The sequence below is a fragment of the Nerophis lumbriciformis genome, linkage group LG13, assembly GCF_033978685.3.
Source record: "Nerophis lumbriciformis linkage group LG13, RoL_Nlum_v2.1, whole genome shotgun sequence".
NCBI classification, from domain to species: domain Eukaryota; kingdom Metazoa; phylum Chordata; class Actinopteri; order Syngnathiformes; family Syngnathidae; genus Nerophis; species Nerophis lumbriciformis.
The window spans coordinates 19,872,968-19,890,587 of NC_084560.2; the positions used below are offsets into that span (position 1 = coordinate 19,872,968).

The window sequence follows — 17,620 nt, forward strand, 5'->3', positions numbered from 1 at the left end:
AAGGTACGGAAAACAGTTGAAAAAACGGAAAATAACAGAGCTGATTTGACTCGGTGTTTGTAATGTGTTTGAGAAAACGGCGGATTGCTTCCCGATGTGACGTCACATCGCTCCGAGAGCGAATAATAGAAAGGCGTTTAATTCGCCAAAATTCACCCATTTAGAGTTCGGAAATCGGTAAAAAAAATATATGGTCTTTTTTCTGCAACATCAAGGTATATATTGACGCTTACATAGGTCTGGTGATAATGTTCTCCTTTAAGGGGTTATCCGGCTTAGTGTAGACATAGCCTAAGCCTCCACCCACAGAGGCAAGCAGAATTGATGGCTGACTAAAGGGTTCACAGTGATTCTTTCATTTTGCTAAAATTAGCTAAAAAGCTATGGCCGCGTTTTGATTGAACTTCCAGAAAATATCAAAAAGGGGATAAGGAAAAAGTGATTACTTTTTGGGGGTGATCCAGATCACAGTCTGGCTTCAGGACTTTTTTAATATTAGGAGGTTGGACCTAGTAGAGATCTGCACTCTCCAAATGCTATTCTTGTTTCTTCTGTTTTCCCTTTCTGTTATGTTGATGTTTGTCTGTATAGTCACAGTGTTTATCTGAAATAACATTTGGCTAATCTCTGATGCGTCTTCTTCAAAAGCAGTAAACGGGGAAAACCGTTTTCAGTTACCACTCACTACCGCTGCAGGTTTTCAGTTATGCATTCACTGGAGGAAAAAGCAACAGAGGAGATATAAGAGAACATGCCAAGTGAGAACGATAGTGAGGGGAAATGAGAGCACACCCATGGCGTCATGTCTCTTCTGTGAACACACATGCTACAGAGCCCTTCCAGAAAACTCGATACACCAGGATAGACGGCTATGACGCGCGCGCGCACACACAAACACAAACACACACACACACACACACACACACACACACACACACACACACACACACACACACACACACACATTATTGTATTTGTTACTTTCCTGTTTAGGACCACCCTTTCTAGATATATAAATATTTGTATTTACAACATTAATAATATATACATATTATGCAAATATAAAAAAGGTAAGCTTTTTGGGGTTTTTTGGAATTGTTTTTTAATCTTCATTATTTACTTCAAGTTATTACAGTATATCTCTATATACATATTTTAAAACATTTTTTAAATACATTTTGGCCAAAAATGGCGCATTTCAATTTCTTACACACACTTGTTATTATATATATTGGCCAGATGTTATTATATATGTTGGCCAAAGGGGGAGCACTTCAAATTTTTTACACACACTTGTTATTTAATATGTTGGGGGGAACACTTTTAAAACCGACACACAGTAAATTAGAAAAATCCCTCCTTTTTGGTACCACCCTAATTTTGAAAGCTTTCACCACCAGTGGTGCAAATGAGATCTATATTTTCTGTTTTTTGTAATGTGCTTAAGGCCGATGGCAAACGAGTCACAGACCACAGATGGCCCCTGTGCCGCACTTTGGACAACCCAGGTGTAGACGCTAACTGTTAATGGCCACCATAGTCTTAGTACCGTAGTGTATTTGTTCATCCTATGGTCACATATGGGACGCGGGTTGTCTTACGTGAGCACCAGAAGTCGTAAAATCAGCAGTTCACTTGGCGGGTTTTTTCGGGGATGAATAGGGAAGTCCTTCTTTAGCTGCCGTCTTGTTTTATCATATATTGCTGCCTTTGCACCTGTCAATGTTTACTTTTGTATGCACATTAAATCAACAAAAAATCCGGACTTTGGAGCAATGTTCACGGACTGTAGTATTTGGCTCTCTATTAGATGCAATGGTTTTCCGTATTGGGACCATGATTTTGATCCTAACTTGTCCACCGGCCTTCATATGGAAGGTACTTTTCCTTGTTGATGTCTCAAGAAGGGTAGAAATACAAGAACACACACACACTCACACACACACTCACACACAACATCATGGAGTAGTTCTCTGATCCTGATCCTTCTGTGGCAGAACCTTTGTGAATCCCCTGGGGAGGTTTAAAATATCAACTTGCTCACTCGATGGTAGGTAATAGGTAACCAGATAGCCAGGCCCCATGTGTGTAGTACCTATTTTTGGCACTCATTCAAAGATGAATAGAATAAATATAAGCCATCTTAAATAGTACTTCCATAAGCCTGTGTTAGACCACTGGTCTTGAAGTTTATGCAGAAGGTAGAATTAAATGGGCTCATTTTCAACGCCCCATTAAGGTTTTTTCAGCTGTAAATGTAAACAAAAAACCAACAAATTATTTACGTGTACTAATTGAGGCCATTAGGCTCTACTTAGTTCACTAACTGAGGTGAGTTATGGATCTGTCAGTTGTGAGTGAGTCACATTGGTATGCCCTGTCCATGTGTTGCCAGTTAGTGTAAAGCAGCTGAACGAGACATAGACGAACACAATCATGATCAATTATTTTTCAAATAAAGGTATGGTACAATATGCCATAGAATCATAAAAAGCAAAAACAAAGTGCTGCTTGGAGGAGGTCTGCGTGGATGTAGCTCAACTTTCTCTGATTTTTACAATGGCCCATTAATTAATGTTCAGTCTTAGTGATGCAACGCAAAACAATCCCTTTATTGTTTCGCAGAGTTATGAAAAACTGAAAAATATTTTCCAATTCGCAAAGCTGGGTTCGACTTGCGTAATCAATGCATTTCGAGAAACCTGCTTGTCCCTGTGTCGCGCCTCTGCCAGGAAGGTGTCCCTCTTCCCCATGGGCACTGACACCTCTTTTGTCCCACTTCCCTCCCCAGTGGCTAACCCTGACCCCATTCCTTGCCCCCTCCTCTGACCTACTGTCCCCCGGTTACCCCCTGGCTATGCCTCCTTTTGCACCTCCTGCCTATTGTGCTCCACGTCCCCTGGTCCAACTGGGGAGCAGACAGATTATCTGTGTTTTGTGTTCCGATTAAAGGAGCAGCATGTGGTCTGTGCGAGTGGCCCACACAGACGCAGCTGGTAAGCCAATGCTAACATTACGTGCTTAATCATTTATGTCTGGAAGATGGGCACAAAGGCTTGGGGCGGGTGGAGTTCAAGGTGTCTGGTGGTGCGCACATTCTTCCAGCTAACGGCCCTGGTGCTTAGAAGGGCATAACCACAGCGCGCCCCAGGCTATGATGTCTCGACAAAAAATCCATGTCATGTTTATCTTAAAAAGCCTAGTGAGTAGGAGTGTAAAGGGAAGACAAACAAACAAATGTTGGCTGTTTGTGGACGTTACTACAGCCCCATTAAATATTGAAGGATTAGGCAGTCTGCAGCCCTCCAAAGAGGACACTATTTGGGCACCCACGCTAATTCTCCCCACAGTGTTCTCCTCCGCCTCCTTCTCCTCTCTCGTCTGTCTGCTCCTCTCCCCTCAGTGGCAAGCAGCCTGTCCCTCCAACACACATCAACACACACTCGTGCACGGACCCAGGCAGCCAATAAGAGAGCGCCAGTCTCCCCATTGCTTGCCACTCATGCCTTGTTGCCAAGACAACAGGAATGGCACAAGTCCCACTTCACTGGAGCATTTTTTAAACTTGGTTTTGACTCCTCTGCTGAAAACCATAAAGGGTGTCCCTCTGCAAAATTGCTCTCTGATTGGTCAAAAACTAGTCATGTTACTCTACAACTGTTCTTGTATATTTGTTGTCAAAATCTTCATATGCGCCATTATAAGGTAGTATATTTTAGACATCCATTAAAGTATTTATTTGTATTTCCTTCCCATCCAGGTTCATTATGACAGCTGGCCAGATGTTTCTTTTGATTTTGATCGCTTTGGTCCCTGCCTGCGCTTCCTTGAAAGGTAAGGGCTTCCCCTCTAGTCCTTCACTGCAAAAACACAGCTTTTCACATCAGATTTTAGACAGACCGTCTGTTAAGCCAAGAAGGGAGGGGTTCTTCTACCAGGATTAAAATACATTATCTTCTTTAATGTAGCTCTTTGGCTAACTATAGCTGCTTGGTTTTGTGTAAACACACACACACACACGCACTCACACACAGTCTCAGGCTCTGTGTCTGTCCCTGTGCCCCTCTAGCGTCTTACATGCACAGACTGATCATTCAACAACGTCTCTTTCTCTCCACTCCCTTCTCAGTCTGTCTAATCTGCTGTCTCGCAGGTTGTTGTTTTTTTGACACCCGCGGTGGTCCACACATTCAGAATGCAGTGTAAATTGTGTTTTGCTATAGACGCATAGTTAAAAGCCTCTGATAAACGATGCAAAATGTCTGTTTTCCATATAGATGAAAGTGATCCGGGAAGCTCAGAATGCTTGTGTGACGGGTCATCGTGCAGCAATGGCGACCGGTGTTTTGGCCTGCAGTGCTTCACATCCTTCTCCTTACTAAACGGGACTTGGGTGCGTCAGAAGGGCTGCATTGTGGGTAATCAAGAAGGGTCACTCAAGTGTGGGATTTCACCAACTACCGAGCTTGTGGTGGAGTGCTGCTTTGGAGATTTGTGCAACATGAACGTGTCTCTGCAGCCTGTGGTTAAAGGTGAGCTACTGTAATGTGAAAAAATCGGGACACTATGGCGTAACTCTTTTACTCATGAACCGCTGCACACAAAAGGGTGAAAACTTGGCAAAACATGCATTTTCTGACAAACACACCATATGGTGGCGCTGTTAATAAACTCCATTGGTTGGGTTTACATTTTAAGAACCAGGGCTATATTCGGTGCATACATCAAGGCAGAGCTATTCAACTGATGTCCCAGGGGCCAAATCCGGCCCGGGAATGACACCATACCAGCCATGAGTTCAGTTCAAAACTTGGGAGACAAACATTTGTACAACAAATTCTTAAAACGGCTGGAGTGCTCCTGTTGTATAGATGTACTTGGACCACTGTAAACACATTGGCAAATCCTTGCATTGACATTTTAACCTTGCTCGCAAACATACAACACTGGGGTCCAACCTTGTGATTTACATAACTGAGGCATTCCTCATGGCACCCCTTTAAGCCTCTTTTTTTTTTGCATTTACATTTTTTTGCATATGATGTGAATGTTGTCTGTCTATCTGTTGGCCCTGCGATAAGGTGGCGACTTGTCCAGGGTGTACCCCGCCTACCGCCCAAATGCAGCTGAGATAGGCTCCAGCACCCCCCGCAACCGTGAAAGGAATAAGCGGTAGAAAATGAATGAATTTATGAAACTACGGTGTGGCAGTAGCTTGTTTACTTCAAATGCAGTCAGTAGTCATATCTTCAACGTATTTAGTTATACTATTACTGTTCCTCAAAGTTCCACTGTAGTTCCTTTCTTTTTCATCTTTTGGGCTTTTCAACCGGTGGACCGTCAGGTCTGTACAAAATCTTAAGAGAGACTAACATATTTGCAGCAGATTCTTAAAAACCAATCAAGTGTGATCATAGAGATGATCTGGACTAGCTTTTTTGTCGAAGGTCCTTAAAAACAGCAGAGTGTTGCTGTAACTGACAAAACAAATAGACCAACATCAAATGTTCACTGTAGGTTCTCTGGAATAAACAACATACGGTAAGACTAAAAGTGAAGGGAGCAGTCCAGCCCTCCCGTCTTTAGTTTTCTGGAAATATGGCTCACAAAACAATTTGCTTGAACATACTTGCCTTAAGGAAACTGATTGTTTGAAAAACGTGTTGTCTTTGTGAGGGCACGGGTGAGACCAAGCAATTATTTGGCCATAATTTGATCATTTGTCTTTGGATTGTAACACTTTTAGCATATATTTATTACATGTATGCTTTCATTTCTTCCTAATAATTTTGAGCACAATCCATGAGGGGCGCTGTCACGCCAAATTTCTTCCCCCTACAAGAACCCCCCTCCCCCCCATTTACTTCCGGGGTCATTTTCTCTTACGTCATTTCCTCTTACTTACGTCATTTCCTCTTACGTCATTGACAGCGAGCGATAACACTTCGGCTTTGACACAGGACAGCAGCACACACAATATTGTAGTGAAATGGTTTCAACAATAATGTTGATTTAAAGTACAGACATTTAACAGCATTATATATTAATTAATATTTTTTGCACGTTACCACGAAGACAGAAGTTCCCAGCAGCGGCCCTAACACTCCGCCTGAAATTTTCCCTAACACTCCGCCTGGAATTTTTCGAAGCCTGCTGGTGTTTGACATAAGTCCCCTGGGAAAAATAAAGACAAATATCATTCAGTGACACCACCATTTTCAGGAGATTTGGATTCTATCGATCGCTGTCAATGACGTAAGAGGAAATGGCGTAAGTAAGAGGAAATGACCCCGGATGTAAATGGGGGGGGGGGAGGTTTTTGTAGGGGGAAGAAATTTGGCGTGACAGCGCCATAAATTGAAATGTCTGAAATTTGTTGAGAAAACGCATTTTGGTCTGGTTTTAGATATAGAAGAATCCCTTGTAACATTGGCCTGCAAAAAGCTTTTCTCCCTTGTCACGTCTAATTGAATGCCAGTTACTATAATGGGATAGTAATGCTATTGCTCTAATGGTTCTCTGCTTATCTCCGCTTCTCTTCATCAGATGTAGCAGTGTCTGCGGGCAGACCAGTCCTCCAAGAGCAGGATTGCGTGTGCAGGGGCACCCCGTGTGAGTCCGGTCAGCGATGCGTCGGCCAGCATTGCTTTTCCTCTCTGAAGGTGATCGATGGCACAGCCGTCCAACAGAAGGGCTGCCTGAGGGACGACGACGTGGGCCGAGCCACCTGCGCCACGTCGCCCTCATCGGCCTACGTTGTCAAGTGCTGCCAGGGCCATCTGTGTAACATGAACGTCACCGTGCAAGCTCCGGAGAAAGGTGCCTTTGTACACTGCATTTACAATACAAGAGCTGTGTCAAACAGCCCAGCGTCATGCTGACACTTTATGTTATGTTATTCTGACAATGTCGATCATAATTTAGTCAAGCTCCTTTGTTTTTATTTCATGAGCTTGTGCAGATGTCGTGAACATTAAGATTGTTCATGAAGCAATAACGTTTTTTAACTCTTTTTTTTTTTTTAGCAGAAGAAGTGAAGCCCATCGTCAAAGAGAAGCACGAGTGTGTGTGTGAGGGCAGCTCCTGTGCCACCGGGAATCGCTGCATGGGAAGCCAGTGTTTCTCATCTCTTACAGTCAACGGGGGCTCCCTGATGTACCAGAAAGGTTGTTTTAATGTCTATGAGCAGAGCACGATGACCTGCAAGACCCCACCTTCCAGAGACCAGATTGTGGAATGCTGCTTAGGGAACCTTTGTAACCTGAACAGCACAGTGCAGCTTCCTGTCAAAGGTGAGGTACAATACTTCCCATCATGCCTCCACTGTGTTTCTTGTGCACTTTGTCTGCTCTGCACTCTTTGTCTCGACTGTTTTGAAGTCCCGATCATGTTTCTTTTTCTTTCTTTTCATTCCTTTCCCTATTTTGTACAGAAGGGTTGATTCACGGTCAACAGTCAACCGAGTCTTGCTCTAGCCCTAGGGTATCATGTAGTTGGAGCCCCAATGGAACAGTGCCAAAAAGTGCGCCTCCACAGTAGCACACCATTTGTTCTAAAAGGCTGGTTGACCTCTAAATGGTTTCAATCATCCAACAATACATTTTGTGGTCAATCACAAAACTGTTTTTAATACTGGTACATTTTAGGTAACATTTTGTCCCTTTTAACTGTCAACAACTCAAAATGTTGAAAGAGTCATATTGGACCAAAAATACAAAAAACAAATCTGTCTGGAGCCGCTAGTGTTAAGTGTTATAATGAAGGCAACACGTGATGTAAGTGTCTATATTAGCTATATAAGCCTACTATCAAAGGCTGACGCAAATCTTGGTTAACAGAAATGGTGCATTTTAATTTTTATTCTACACATTTGTGCAACATTGGAAAACATTAGTACCGCATTTTTCGGAGTATAAGTCGCACCGGAGTATAAGTCGCACCTGCCGAAAATGTATAATAAAGAAGGGAAAAAACATATAAGTTGCACTGGAGTATAAGTCGCATTTTTGGGGGAAATGTATTTGATAAAAGCCAACACCAAGAATAGACATTTGAAAGGCAATTTAAAATAACTAAAGAATAGTGAACAACAGGCTGAATAAGTGTACGTTATATGAGGCATAAATAACCAACTGAGAACGTGCCTGGTATGTTAACGTAACATATTATGGTAAGAGTCATTCAAATAGCTATAACATATAGAACTTGCTATACGTTTACCAAACAATCTGTCACTCCTAATCGCTAAATCCCATAAAATCTTATACGTCTAGTCTCTTACGTGAATGAGCTAAATAATATTATTTGATATTTTATGCTAATGTGTTAATGATTTCACACATAAGTCACTCCTGAGTATAAGTCGCACCCCCGGCCAAACTATGAAAAAACCTGCGACTTATAGTCTGAAAAATACGGTAAAATGGAGGCTTCTCACAGGATGAGATAACTTCTGGAAATGACTGGGTCAGAACGGCCAAAGGTATATTGTGTGTGTCCAAGTTAAAAGAAACTGCAGGCTGACTTCATTTAATAGATTTATTATAATATTTACAAGCTGGGTAACGTTTGCTGTGGTCTGGAACAACATGGCACACAAACAACTATGAGAAATGCAGCCAATATTACATACAGATAATGTGTCATGAGACATGCAAATATAAATTAAATACACAGAGGACATTAAGGCAATTCAATGAGCTCAAATATACAAACCCTGTTTCCATATGAGTTGGGAAATTGTGTTATGATGTAAATATGAACAGAATACAATGATTTGCAAATCCTTTTCAACCCATATTCAGTTGAATGCACTACAAAGACAAGATATTTGATGTTCAAACTTTATTTTTTTTTTGCAAATGATAATTAACTTAGAATTTCATGGCTGCAACACGTGCCAAAGTAGTTGGGAAAGAGCATGTTCACCACTGTGTTACATGGCCTTTCCTTTTAACAACACTCAGTAAACGTTTGGGAACTGAGGAGACACATTTTTTAAGCTTCTCAGGTGGAATTCTTTCCCATTCTTGCTTGATGTACAGCTTAAGTTGTTCAACAGTCCGGGGGTCTCCGTTGTGGTATTTTAGGCTTCATAATGCGCCACACATTTTCAATGGGAGACAGGTCTGGACTACAGGCAGGCCAGTCTAGTACCCGCACTCTTTTACTATGAAGCCACGTTGATGTAACACGTGGCTTGGCATTGTCTTGCTGAAATAAGCAGGGGCGTCCATGGTAACGTTGCTTGGATGGCAACATATGTTGCTCCAAAACCTGTATGTACCTTTCAGCATTAATGGTGCCTTCACAGATGTGTAAGTTACCCATGTCATCACAGATGCTGGCTTTTCAACTTTGCGTCCAAAACAATCCGGATGGTACTTTTCCTCTTTGGTCCGGAGGACACGACGTCCACAGTTTCCAAAAACAATTTGAAATGTGGACTCGTCAGACCACAGAACACTTTTCCACTTTGTATCAGTCCATCTTAGATGAGCTCAGGCCCAGCGAAGCCGACGGCGTTTCTGGGTGTTGTTGGTAAACGGTTTTCGCCTTGCATAGGAGAGTTTTAACTTGCACTTACAGATGTAGCGACCAACTGTAGTTACTGACAGTGGGTTTCTGAAGTGTTCCTGAGCCCTTGTGGTGATATCTTTTACACACTGATGTCGCTTGTTGATGCAGTACAGCCTGAGAAATCGAAGGTCACAGGCTTAGCTGCTTACGTGCAGTGATTTCTCCAGATTCTCTGAACCCTTTGATGATATTACGGACCGTAGATGGTGAAATCCCTAAATTTCTTGCAATAGCTGGTTGAGAAAGGTTTTTCTTAAACTGTTCAACAATTTGCTCACGCATTTGTTGACAAAGTAGTGACCCTCGCCCCATCCTTGTTTGTGAATGACTGAGCCTTTCATGGAATCTACTTTTATACCCAATCATGGCACCCACCTGTTCCCAATTTGCCTGTTCACCTGTGGGGTGTTCCAAATAAGTGTTTGATGAGCATTCCTCAACTTTATCAGTATTTATTGCCACCTTTCCCAACTTCTTTGTCACGTGTTGCTGGCATCAAATTCTAAAGTTAATGATTATTTGCAAAAAACAAAAAAGTTTATCAGTTTGAACATCAAATATGTTGTCTTTGTAGCATATTCAACTGAATATGGGTTGAAAATGATTTGCAAATCATTGTATTCCGTTTATATTTACATCTAACACAATTTCCCAACTCATATGGAAACGGGGTTTGTACTTACAAGCAAGGCATAATGATACAATATGTACATACAGCCAGCCTAAATAGCATGTTAGCATCGATTAGTTTGCAGTCATGGATTGACCAAATATGCCTGATAAGCACTCCAGCAAATCAATAAAATCAACAAAGCTCACCTTTTTGCATTCACGCACAGCATAAAACATTGGTAGACAAAATGAGACAAAGAAAGAATGGCATAAAACACGTCTTTCTGTGGCAGCGCCGGAGAAAGTTGTACATGTAAACAAACTACGATGAGTTCACGGATCGCTGTAATTAGTAGGACAAAACGATGCTTGCCAAATACTCTCATCGGTGAAGCATGTATAATACAAACAGTGGGATTTCTGTCAATTAGGAAGGTTTGTGTCATGTTTGTTCTCCTGCAGAAAATATATTAAAACAAAAAATATTTTTTTTTCTTAATCTTTTTCAATTTTCACACATCTCTGAAAGAGGTACAGGGAGCCACTTGGGCGGGGCCAAAGAGCCGCGGGTTGCTAACCCCAGACATAGTGTAACAACATTGTTAATATTAAGAGGTAAAACAAATTTAGTTTTGTCTTAACTTTAATGGCAATGCTCATTTTGGCGACATCTCTTTTTTCCAGCATAATTCATGTTAAACACGTCTGAAAAGAAATTCATCATTGTAAAACATGTGATGAATAGGTTAAAAGTAGGCCATGATGCTTATTTTGTCTGAAATGTTTGTTGAGTTTTCAAATTGTTTTACTTAAAGTGCATTTGACGCCTCCATTTCACTGTTTTTTTGGCACCCTTTGTAACAGAAAATGGTGTACATGCTGGAAATGGGCTATGATGTTGTTTATATGTAAATCCAGTATAATGTTGTAGTAATGTGTGTGTGAGTCAAGTTCGCATAAATTCCACATCTCTCTGCAGGGTCTCACTGTCGTCACAGTCTAGAACAGAAATGAAGCACACTGTGAGCAACTCAAGGGGGTCTTGAATATTACTTAGTCATGGTCTACTCCTCTCAGATGCTGTCAGAGCTGTCTGACATTAGCTTGAAGGGTTGAAACCACCTGGGATTGTGGGCGAGCCAGACAACTAAACGCAGGGCAGTTGTGTCCTGCTGTTTTCCTCCTACGGTGCATTAAATTAGCTCTGTCATATTCTGTTAATTCATTAGTTGTCTGATCATTTTAAGGCCGTGATTTATGTATTCGAGTTAGCATTTTTTTAGGCTTGGTTGTGTGTGTAAATTTGGCGAGGTTTTGATTATGTAAGTTGGGGGAATGGCATCTTCGTCTGTCATGAAGGCAGAGCTGAGTGGCCTTTCCCGTTTAATGTTTGGAAAGTGAATGGTGGTCAGTTCTCCTTACTGTGGAGATCAGTTGTGTGAGTAGCTGTGTTCTGCAAGCACTCCTAACCCTTTAGTGGTTTTCCCCAGAAAGAATGCTGCAGACTTGTGTATATAGTGGAACTTTCACATGTGTGGTGGCACACAGAGGGAGCACAAAAGCACTTTTCTTTCTTGCATATATCACATACTTGCCAACCCTCCCGGATTTTCCGGGAGACTCCCGAAAATCAGCGCCTCTCCCGAAAACCTCCTGGGACAAATTTTCTCCCGAAAATCTCCCGAAATTCAGGCGGAGCTGGAGGCCACGCCCCCTCCAGCTCCATGCGGACCTGAGTCCGCTTTCCCACGATAAAAACAGTGTCCCTGCCCAATCACATTATAACTGTAGAATGATTGAGGACGAGTTCTTGGTTTCTTATGTGGGTTTATTGTTAGGCAGTTTCATTAACGTCCTCCCAGCGGGGTAACAACACACAACAGCAGCAGTCACGTTTTTTGTCTACCGTAAAGCAGTTCGTCTGCCGTAAACAGCAATGTTGTGACACTCTTAAACAGGACAATACTGCCATCTATAACATCAATAACATATACGGCTTTTAGAGAGTGCAGTGCACAACTGCGCACACATCAAGGAGACGAAGCAGAAGAACGAGGAAGATACAGCCATGGCGACGCCGACGACGAGTAAGATGAAGAAATACGCTTTGTTGCATCTTTCCTGCCTGAGTCCGGCGATTAGTTGCAAATCTTGCTTTATTGATTGCTTGCACATAGCCAATCCAACACAAAACAAACTAGTGCCGCCCGCACAGACGCTACCGCTCCCTCTCTTCTCTCACACACACACTCACTGACGTCACTCACCTCACATGCTCACCTATTAAAGGGACACACGCATACATACGCTACTCTCATAACAGCTTGTAAGTTCCAAGCCACAGCTGCGATTGGACCTGGATAGCCTCCGGGAAGAAGTAGTGGACTACCAAGTGCTTGGCACTGAAGATCTTCCTCAGGAAGCAAAGATTGACCGGTTTTGGGCCATGCTAGGGAGAGATGGAAGATTCCAGTCTCTAATGCATTTGATGAAAGCACTTTTGTGCGTGCCACACATCAATGCATCATCAGAGAGGGTGTTCAGCATGGTTAGAAAAATAGTGACAGAGAATAGAACAAGGATGGACAATTCAACCCTTAACTCAACAATGAGTAGATGAGTGTTATGTGCGTGTATATGTGTAAATAAATGAACACTGAAATTCAAGTATTTCTTTTATTTATATATACATATATATATATATATATATATATATATATATAATAAAATAAATATATATATATATATAGCTAGAATTCACTGAAAGTCAAGTATTTCTTATATATATGTGTATGTATATATATATATATATATATATATATATATATATATGAAATACTTGACTTGGTGAATTCTAGCTGTAAATATACTCCTCCCCTCTTAACCATGCCCCTAACCACTAATTTTAGACCCAGTGGGATCCGTATTACTGAAAAAAACAGCAGATAATTGTAGTCATCTCATTATGTGAATCATAACTGACTTAACTATTTATTTATCAGAACCGTAGTATTTTTTTATCTAAATTTTGTTAGAAATTGAGAACAGGAAGTGAACAAATGTGTTAGTGATTGCTATGAAGTGGAACTATGTAGGATTTAATAAGCTTTTACTTCTTCCTACCCCTTTTTGATCATGTTGTAATGAGAAAATGGAAATGTTTATCATATTGTAACTGTATGCATGTTTGAAATAAACTCAAACAACAACATATCTTGTCATGTACTTGTTCCCCCTTACAGCCGACGAGCTCTCCAACTACAGTGTGACTATGCTAGCTGTTGTCATCGTGGCGCCCATACTTGTCCTTGTTGTCCTCTCGGCTATCGCCATCCTGGTGTTCAGACGCATCCATCACAACCAGATGGAGAGACTCACCTCTCGGGATGCTGAATACGGAACCATTGACGGTCTTATTGCATCCAACGTTGGAGAGAGCACATTGGCGGTGAGAGTCAGAGGCTGTTCATACCTTCTTTTTTAGCCCTTTTTTGTCAGTTAGTCATCCAAGAGGTGTGTTTTGGCTCTTTACTTCGTCGGAAAGTTCACCATCTCAATAACGGATGACCGGTATCAGAATTGGCAGCATAAATCCCTGATCGAAGCATCCCTATAAACTAGGAACATTTGCATTACGTTGCGTTTGTAACACTACTGAATACTGCTTTATCTGGGGGGGAAAAACAATGACAGTTTTGGTTCCTTTCTAGCAGTGAGAAGCTTATGTGCGAGTTTATGTAAAATGTTAGAGCTCAGGACTGCTATTGGTGTGTTGAGGTCGGCAATAAAGTTTAAAAAGAGCGGCAGACTCTGTTGGGATGCTACAATAACATCTGCTGCATCCTCTTGCTCAACTGCCAAGGGGGAGAGTTAAATAGAGGTTAATAGTCGAATCAGACTTCTCTGAAGAATCGAATTGTCGAATGTTCTAAGACAGTGATGTCAAACATGCGGCCCGTGGGCAGGATCAGGTTTCTAAGACAAGGATGTCAAACATGCGGCCCGGGCCCGCGAACAGGTTCAATCCGGCCCGCGAGATGAGTCTGCCAAGTGTAAAATTGAGCTGCATTTTTAAACTAAAGAAATTGCTGTTCTAAATGTGTCCACTGGGTGTCGCAATAGCATTTCTAGTATGCAAGGAAAATGGATTATACGTACACGGTAAAGCGGGGCTGCGACTCTTCCCCCTCAACCCAACGTAAAACAAACAGGAGTAAGATAAAGACTTAAAATGCTGCATAAGACACTGCACATTGATATAGTTCTGTGAAAATTATTGTCTTCTTTGCAAATTGAAGAAATTGAACAGTGGAAATGACAAATGAGGTAGTTTTTATTTATGCTTTATTTAGTTTTTGTTCTATCCTAGATGGGCTGTGACTTAAAGTTGAATTGCTTTGTAGATACACTGAGATTACCGTATTTTCCGCACCATAAGGCGCCCTGGGTTATAAGCCGCGCCTTCAATGAACGGCATATTTCAAAACTTTGTCCACCTATAAGACGCCCCGTGTTATAAGCCGCATCTAACTGCGCTAAAGGAATGTCAAAAAAACAGTCAGATAGGTCAGTCAAACTTTAATAATATATTAAGAACCAGCGTGATGTGGGCGCGCACGGAGTCGTATATCAACATGGACGAAGCTGCGTGAAAAAAGCCACCCGGCCTCTTCGCGTAAACTTACCTTAACCACTCGCTCATCTTTTCTTCATCCATCCCTTCGAGTTAGCTTTTATGATGACGTTGGCTGGAAAGGTCTCTTTTGGCAAGGTCTTCCTTTTGAATATCACCATGGGTGGAAGTTTCTGGCCATTAGCATGGCAAGCTAGAACCACAGTGAAGGATGACTTCTCATTCCCTGTGGTGCGAATATTCACCGTACGTGCTCCCGTTGTATCCACAGTGCGGTTCACAGGAATATCAAAAGTCAGTGGAACCTCGTCCATGTTGATAATGTTCTCTGGCCGGATCTTTTTTTCAGCTTTCTTGTTTTTACAATATGCACGGAAAGTAGCCAGCTTTTCTTGAAAGTCTTTAGGCAGTTGCTGTGAAATAGTAGTCTGTGTGCGGATGGAGAGATTGCGTCTTTTCATGAACCGGATCCCTGTCGCTTAGTAGGAGCCATTTTGTGGTCTTTACAGATGTAAACACACAAAGGAAATGAAACGTACGGTAATATCCGCGCGCTTCTTCTGCTTCTACGCGGGCGGGTGGTTGCTTACAGTAGAAGAAGAAGCGCTTCCTGTTCTATGGGGGCGGGTGCTTACCTTGGCGGTTGCTTGCGTAGAAGAAGAAGCACTTCCTCTTCTACGGGGAAAAAAGATGGCGGCTGTTTACCGTAGTTGCGAGACCTAAACTTTATGAAAATGAATCTTAATATTAATCCATATATAAAGCGCACCGGGTTATAAGGCGCACTGTCAGCTTTTGAGAAAATTTGTGGTTTTTAGGTGCGCCTTATAGTGCGGAAAATACGGTATGTGTAAATTCATTGTGTTTTTGTAACTGCACAATTTTTTTCCTCAGAATTTTCAACTAACTTGAAGTGTTTTGTCAAGAGGATAATGTGTGATATTTACATTTTCAGAATGTGCTTCTTCTATATTGGGCCAAAGTAAAACAAAGAATACAATCTGAAGTTGTATTATGCCATGATTTTTCCCGTCCAGCCCACGTAGTAATAGATTTTCTTCCATGCGGCCCCTGAGCTAAAATGAGTTTGACACCCCTGTTCTAAGACAACCCTAAACTCTATATTGCTTTACATGCTGTACACTAACTACTGTAAAGCCCTGCCAGTCGAGAGGGTTGTGTTCAAGACCCCCAACCAATTGCCTGTTTTTGATACTCTTGACCTTGTAAATACTTCTCACAGTTATCGAATGCTTTTTAAATTCACTTTTAAATAACAATTACAGGCATAACACAGTAGGGATAGGAATTGGAAAAAAATGTTTTTTGTTCAGAACCGGTTCCCAGTGTATCCATTCCTTGGAATTGCTTGCCAATTTTTTAAACGATTCTCTTAACGATACCACGGATAGGAATGACGCTCTAAAATTACATTTTACAAGAAAAGATAGCAACAGAGCTACTTGAAATAATTGCAAGATTGCTATTTCAACAAGAGGAGGACATACGAGCATTGTGCTGAAACATTTGTACATACAGCATGCAATAACTATAAATGAAAGTCACATTTTTGAACTGAGCCAATCTCATACCAGCAGCAGTAGTGAGAGCATGTCATCTGCCGTGAATACAACAGGTACTAATTAACACCGCCTCTCATGTTAATGCTATTCTTTGTTAAATTAAAATGAATGCCTTCTCAATTAGATGAGCAAGACGAGAGACAGATTTTGACTGGCTCCGAGGCGGGGAGTAATTACTAGCTCCAGTTCACGCCTACCACCCGGCTCAGGCTTCTACTTTCACCGCGACAGGGAAGAGTACACACAAGATAGGCGAGCAGTGGCTAAGTTTGTGGTCAAAAGCTTGAAGCAATTTGCCACAGTGCTCCTGATTTTCAAGAGGTGACTGTTCAATTGTGGTCAGAGAAAAGTTGCATGTCTTTACAGGTGAAACTAAAATTAGAATATCGCGTAAAAGTCAGATAATGTCAGCAATTCAACTTCAAATGTGAAACTAATATGTAATATTAACTAATGCAAAGTGATCAGCACAGTTTTTGTAGACTCCACATTTTCTGAGATTTTCAATTTAAGGTTTTCATAAGCTGTTGGCCATCATCATCAACATGATATCAACAAATGGTGTGAAATATCTTGAGTTGCATGTTATGTACAATGATAATGATGATAATTTCACCTCGTAAATCTAAACAAACCATTCTAATAGTTTGAGTTTCACCAGTATACTTTCTCGGGAGATGACAAAAGATTATTAAAAGTTTTGAAAATGTTACTAAATGTTACATTCTTGCATAATTTTCACATATATATGTATTTTGTTAAACTCTACGGAAGACTATTGATTTCATATATTTATTTTCCGAAGTATTTTATTTTCTATGCACTATGTGCCTCTTAAAATCTCACTGTTGGCTTTGTAGGGTCATGTTACCTCTAAACTAAACAACAATGATGCTAATCCACCTTTTTGTTCTCTTTTTTTCCCTAAGTAAGAATTGATGAGAGAACTGTTAGGGAACCAAATCGTTGAGCAGAATCGAAAGTGGAGTAAGAACCGGAAAAATCCTAACAATTCCCATCCCTATTACAAAGTATTCGAAATTGTATTTAACTGTACTGTACTTAAATAAATAAATGATAAATGGGTTGTACTTGTATAGCGCTTTTCTACCTTCAAGGTACTCAAAGCGCTTTGCCACTACTTCCACATTTACCCATTCACACACACATTCACACACTGATGGAGGGAGCTGCCATGCAAGGCGCTACCAGC

General features: G+C 41.3%; 1 protein-coding gene across 2 annotated transcripts in view; it reads left to right on the forward strand.

Moving 5' to 3' along the window:
* The window catches only part of LOC133613773 (activin receptor type-1-like), a 74,729-nt gene that overhangs the window by 38,378 nt on the left and 18,731 nt on the right, over positions 1 to 17,620 (forward strand). Inside the window, exons 2-6 of one of the 2 annotated variants that reach the window (XM_061971550.2) lie at positions 3,761 to 3,834; positions 4,278 to 4,532; positions 6,547 to 6,819; positions 7,026 to 7,292; positions 13,434 to 13,639. In XM_061971550.2, coding sequence (XP_061827534.1) covers positions 3,768 to 3,834; positions 4,278 to 4,532; positions 6,547 to 6,819; positions 7,026 to 7,292; positions 13,434 to 13,639 — 1,068 coding nt within the window. In that variant the 5' untranslated portion in view covers positions 3,761 to 3,767. The remainder of the gene's footprint in view (positions 1 to 3,760; positions 3,835 to 4,277; positions 4,533 to 6,546; positions 6,820 to 7,025; positions 7,293 to 13,433; positions 13,640 to 17,620) is intronic. The other variant, XM_061971551.2, reaches the window with a different exon arrangement.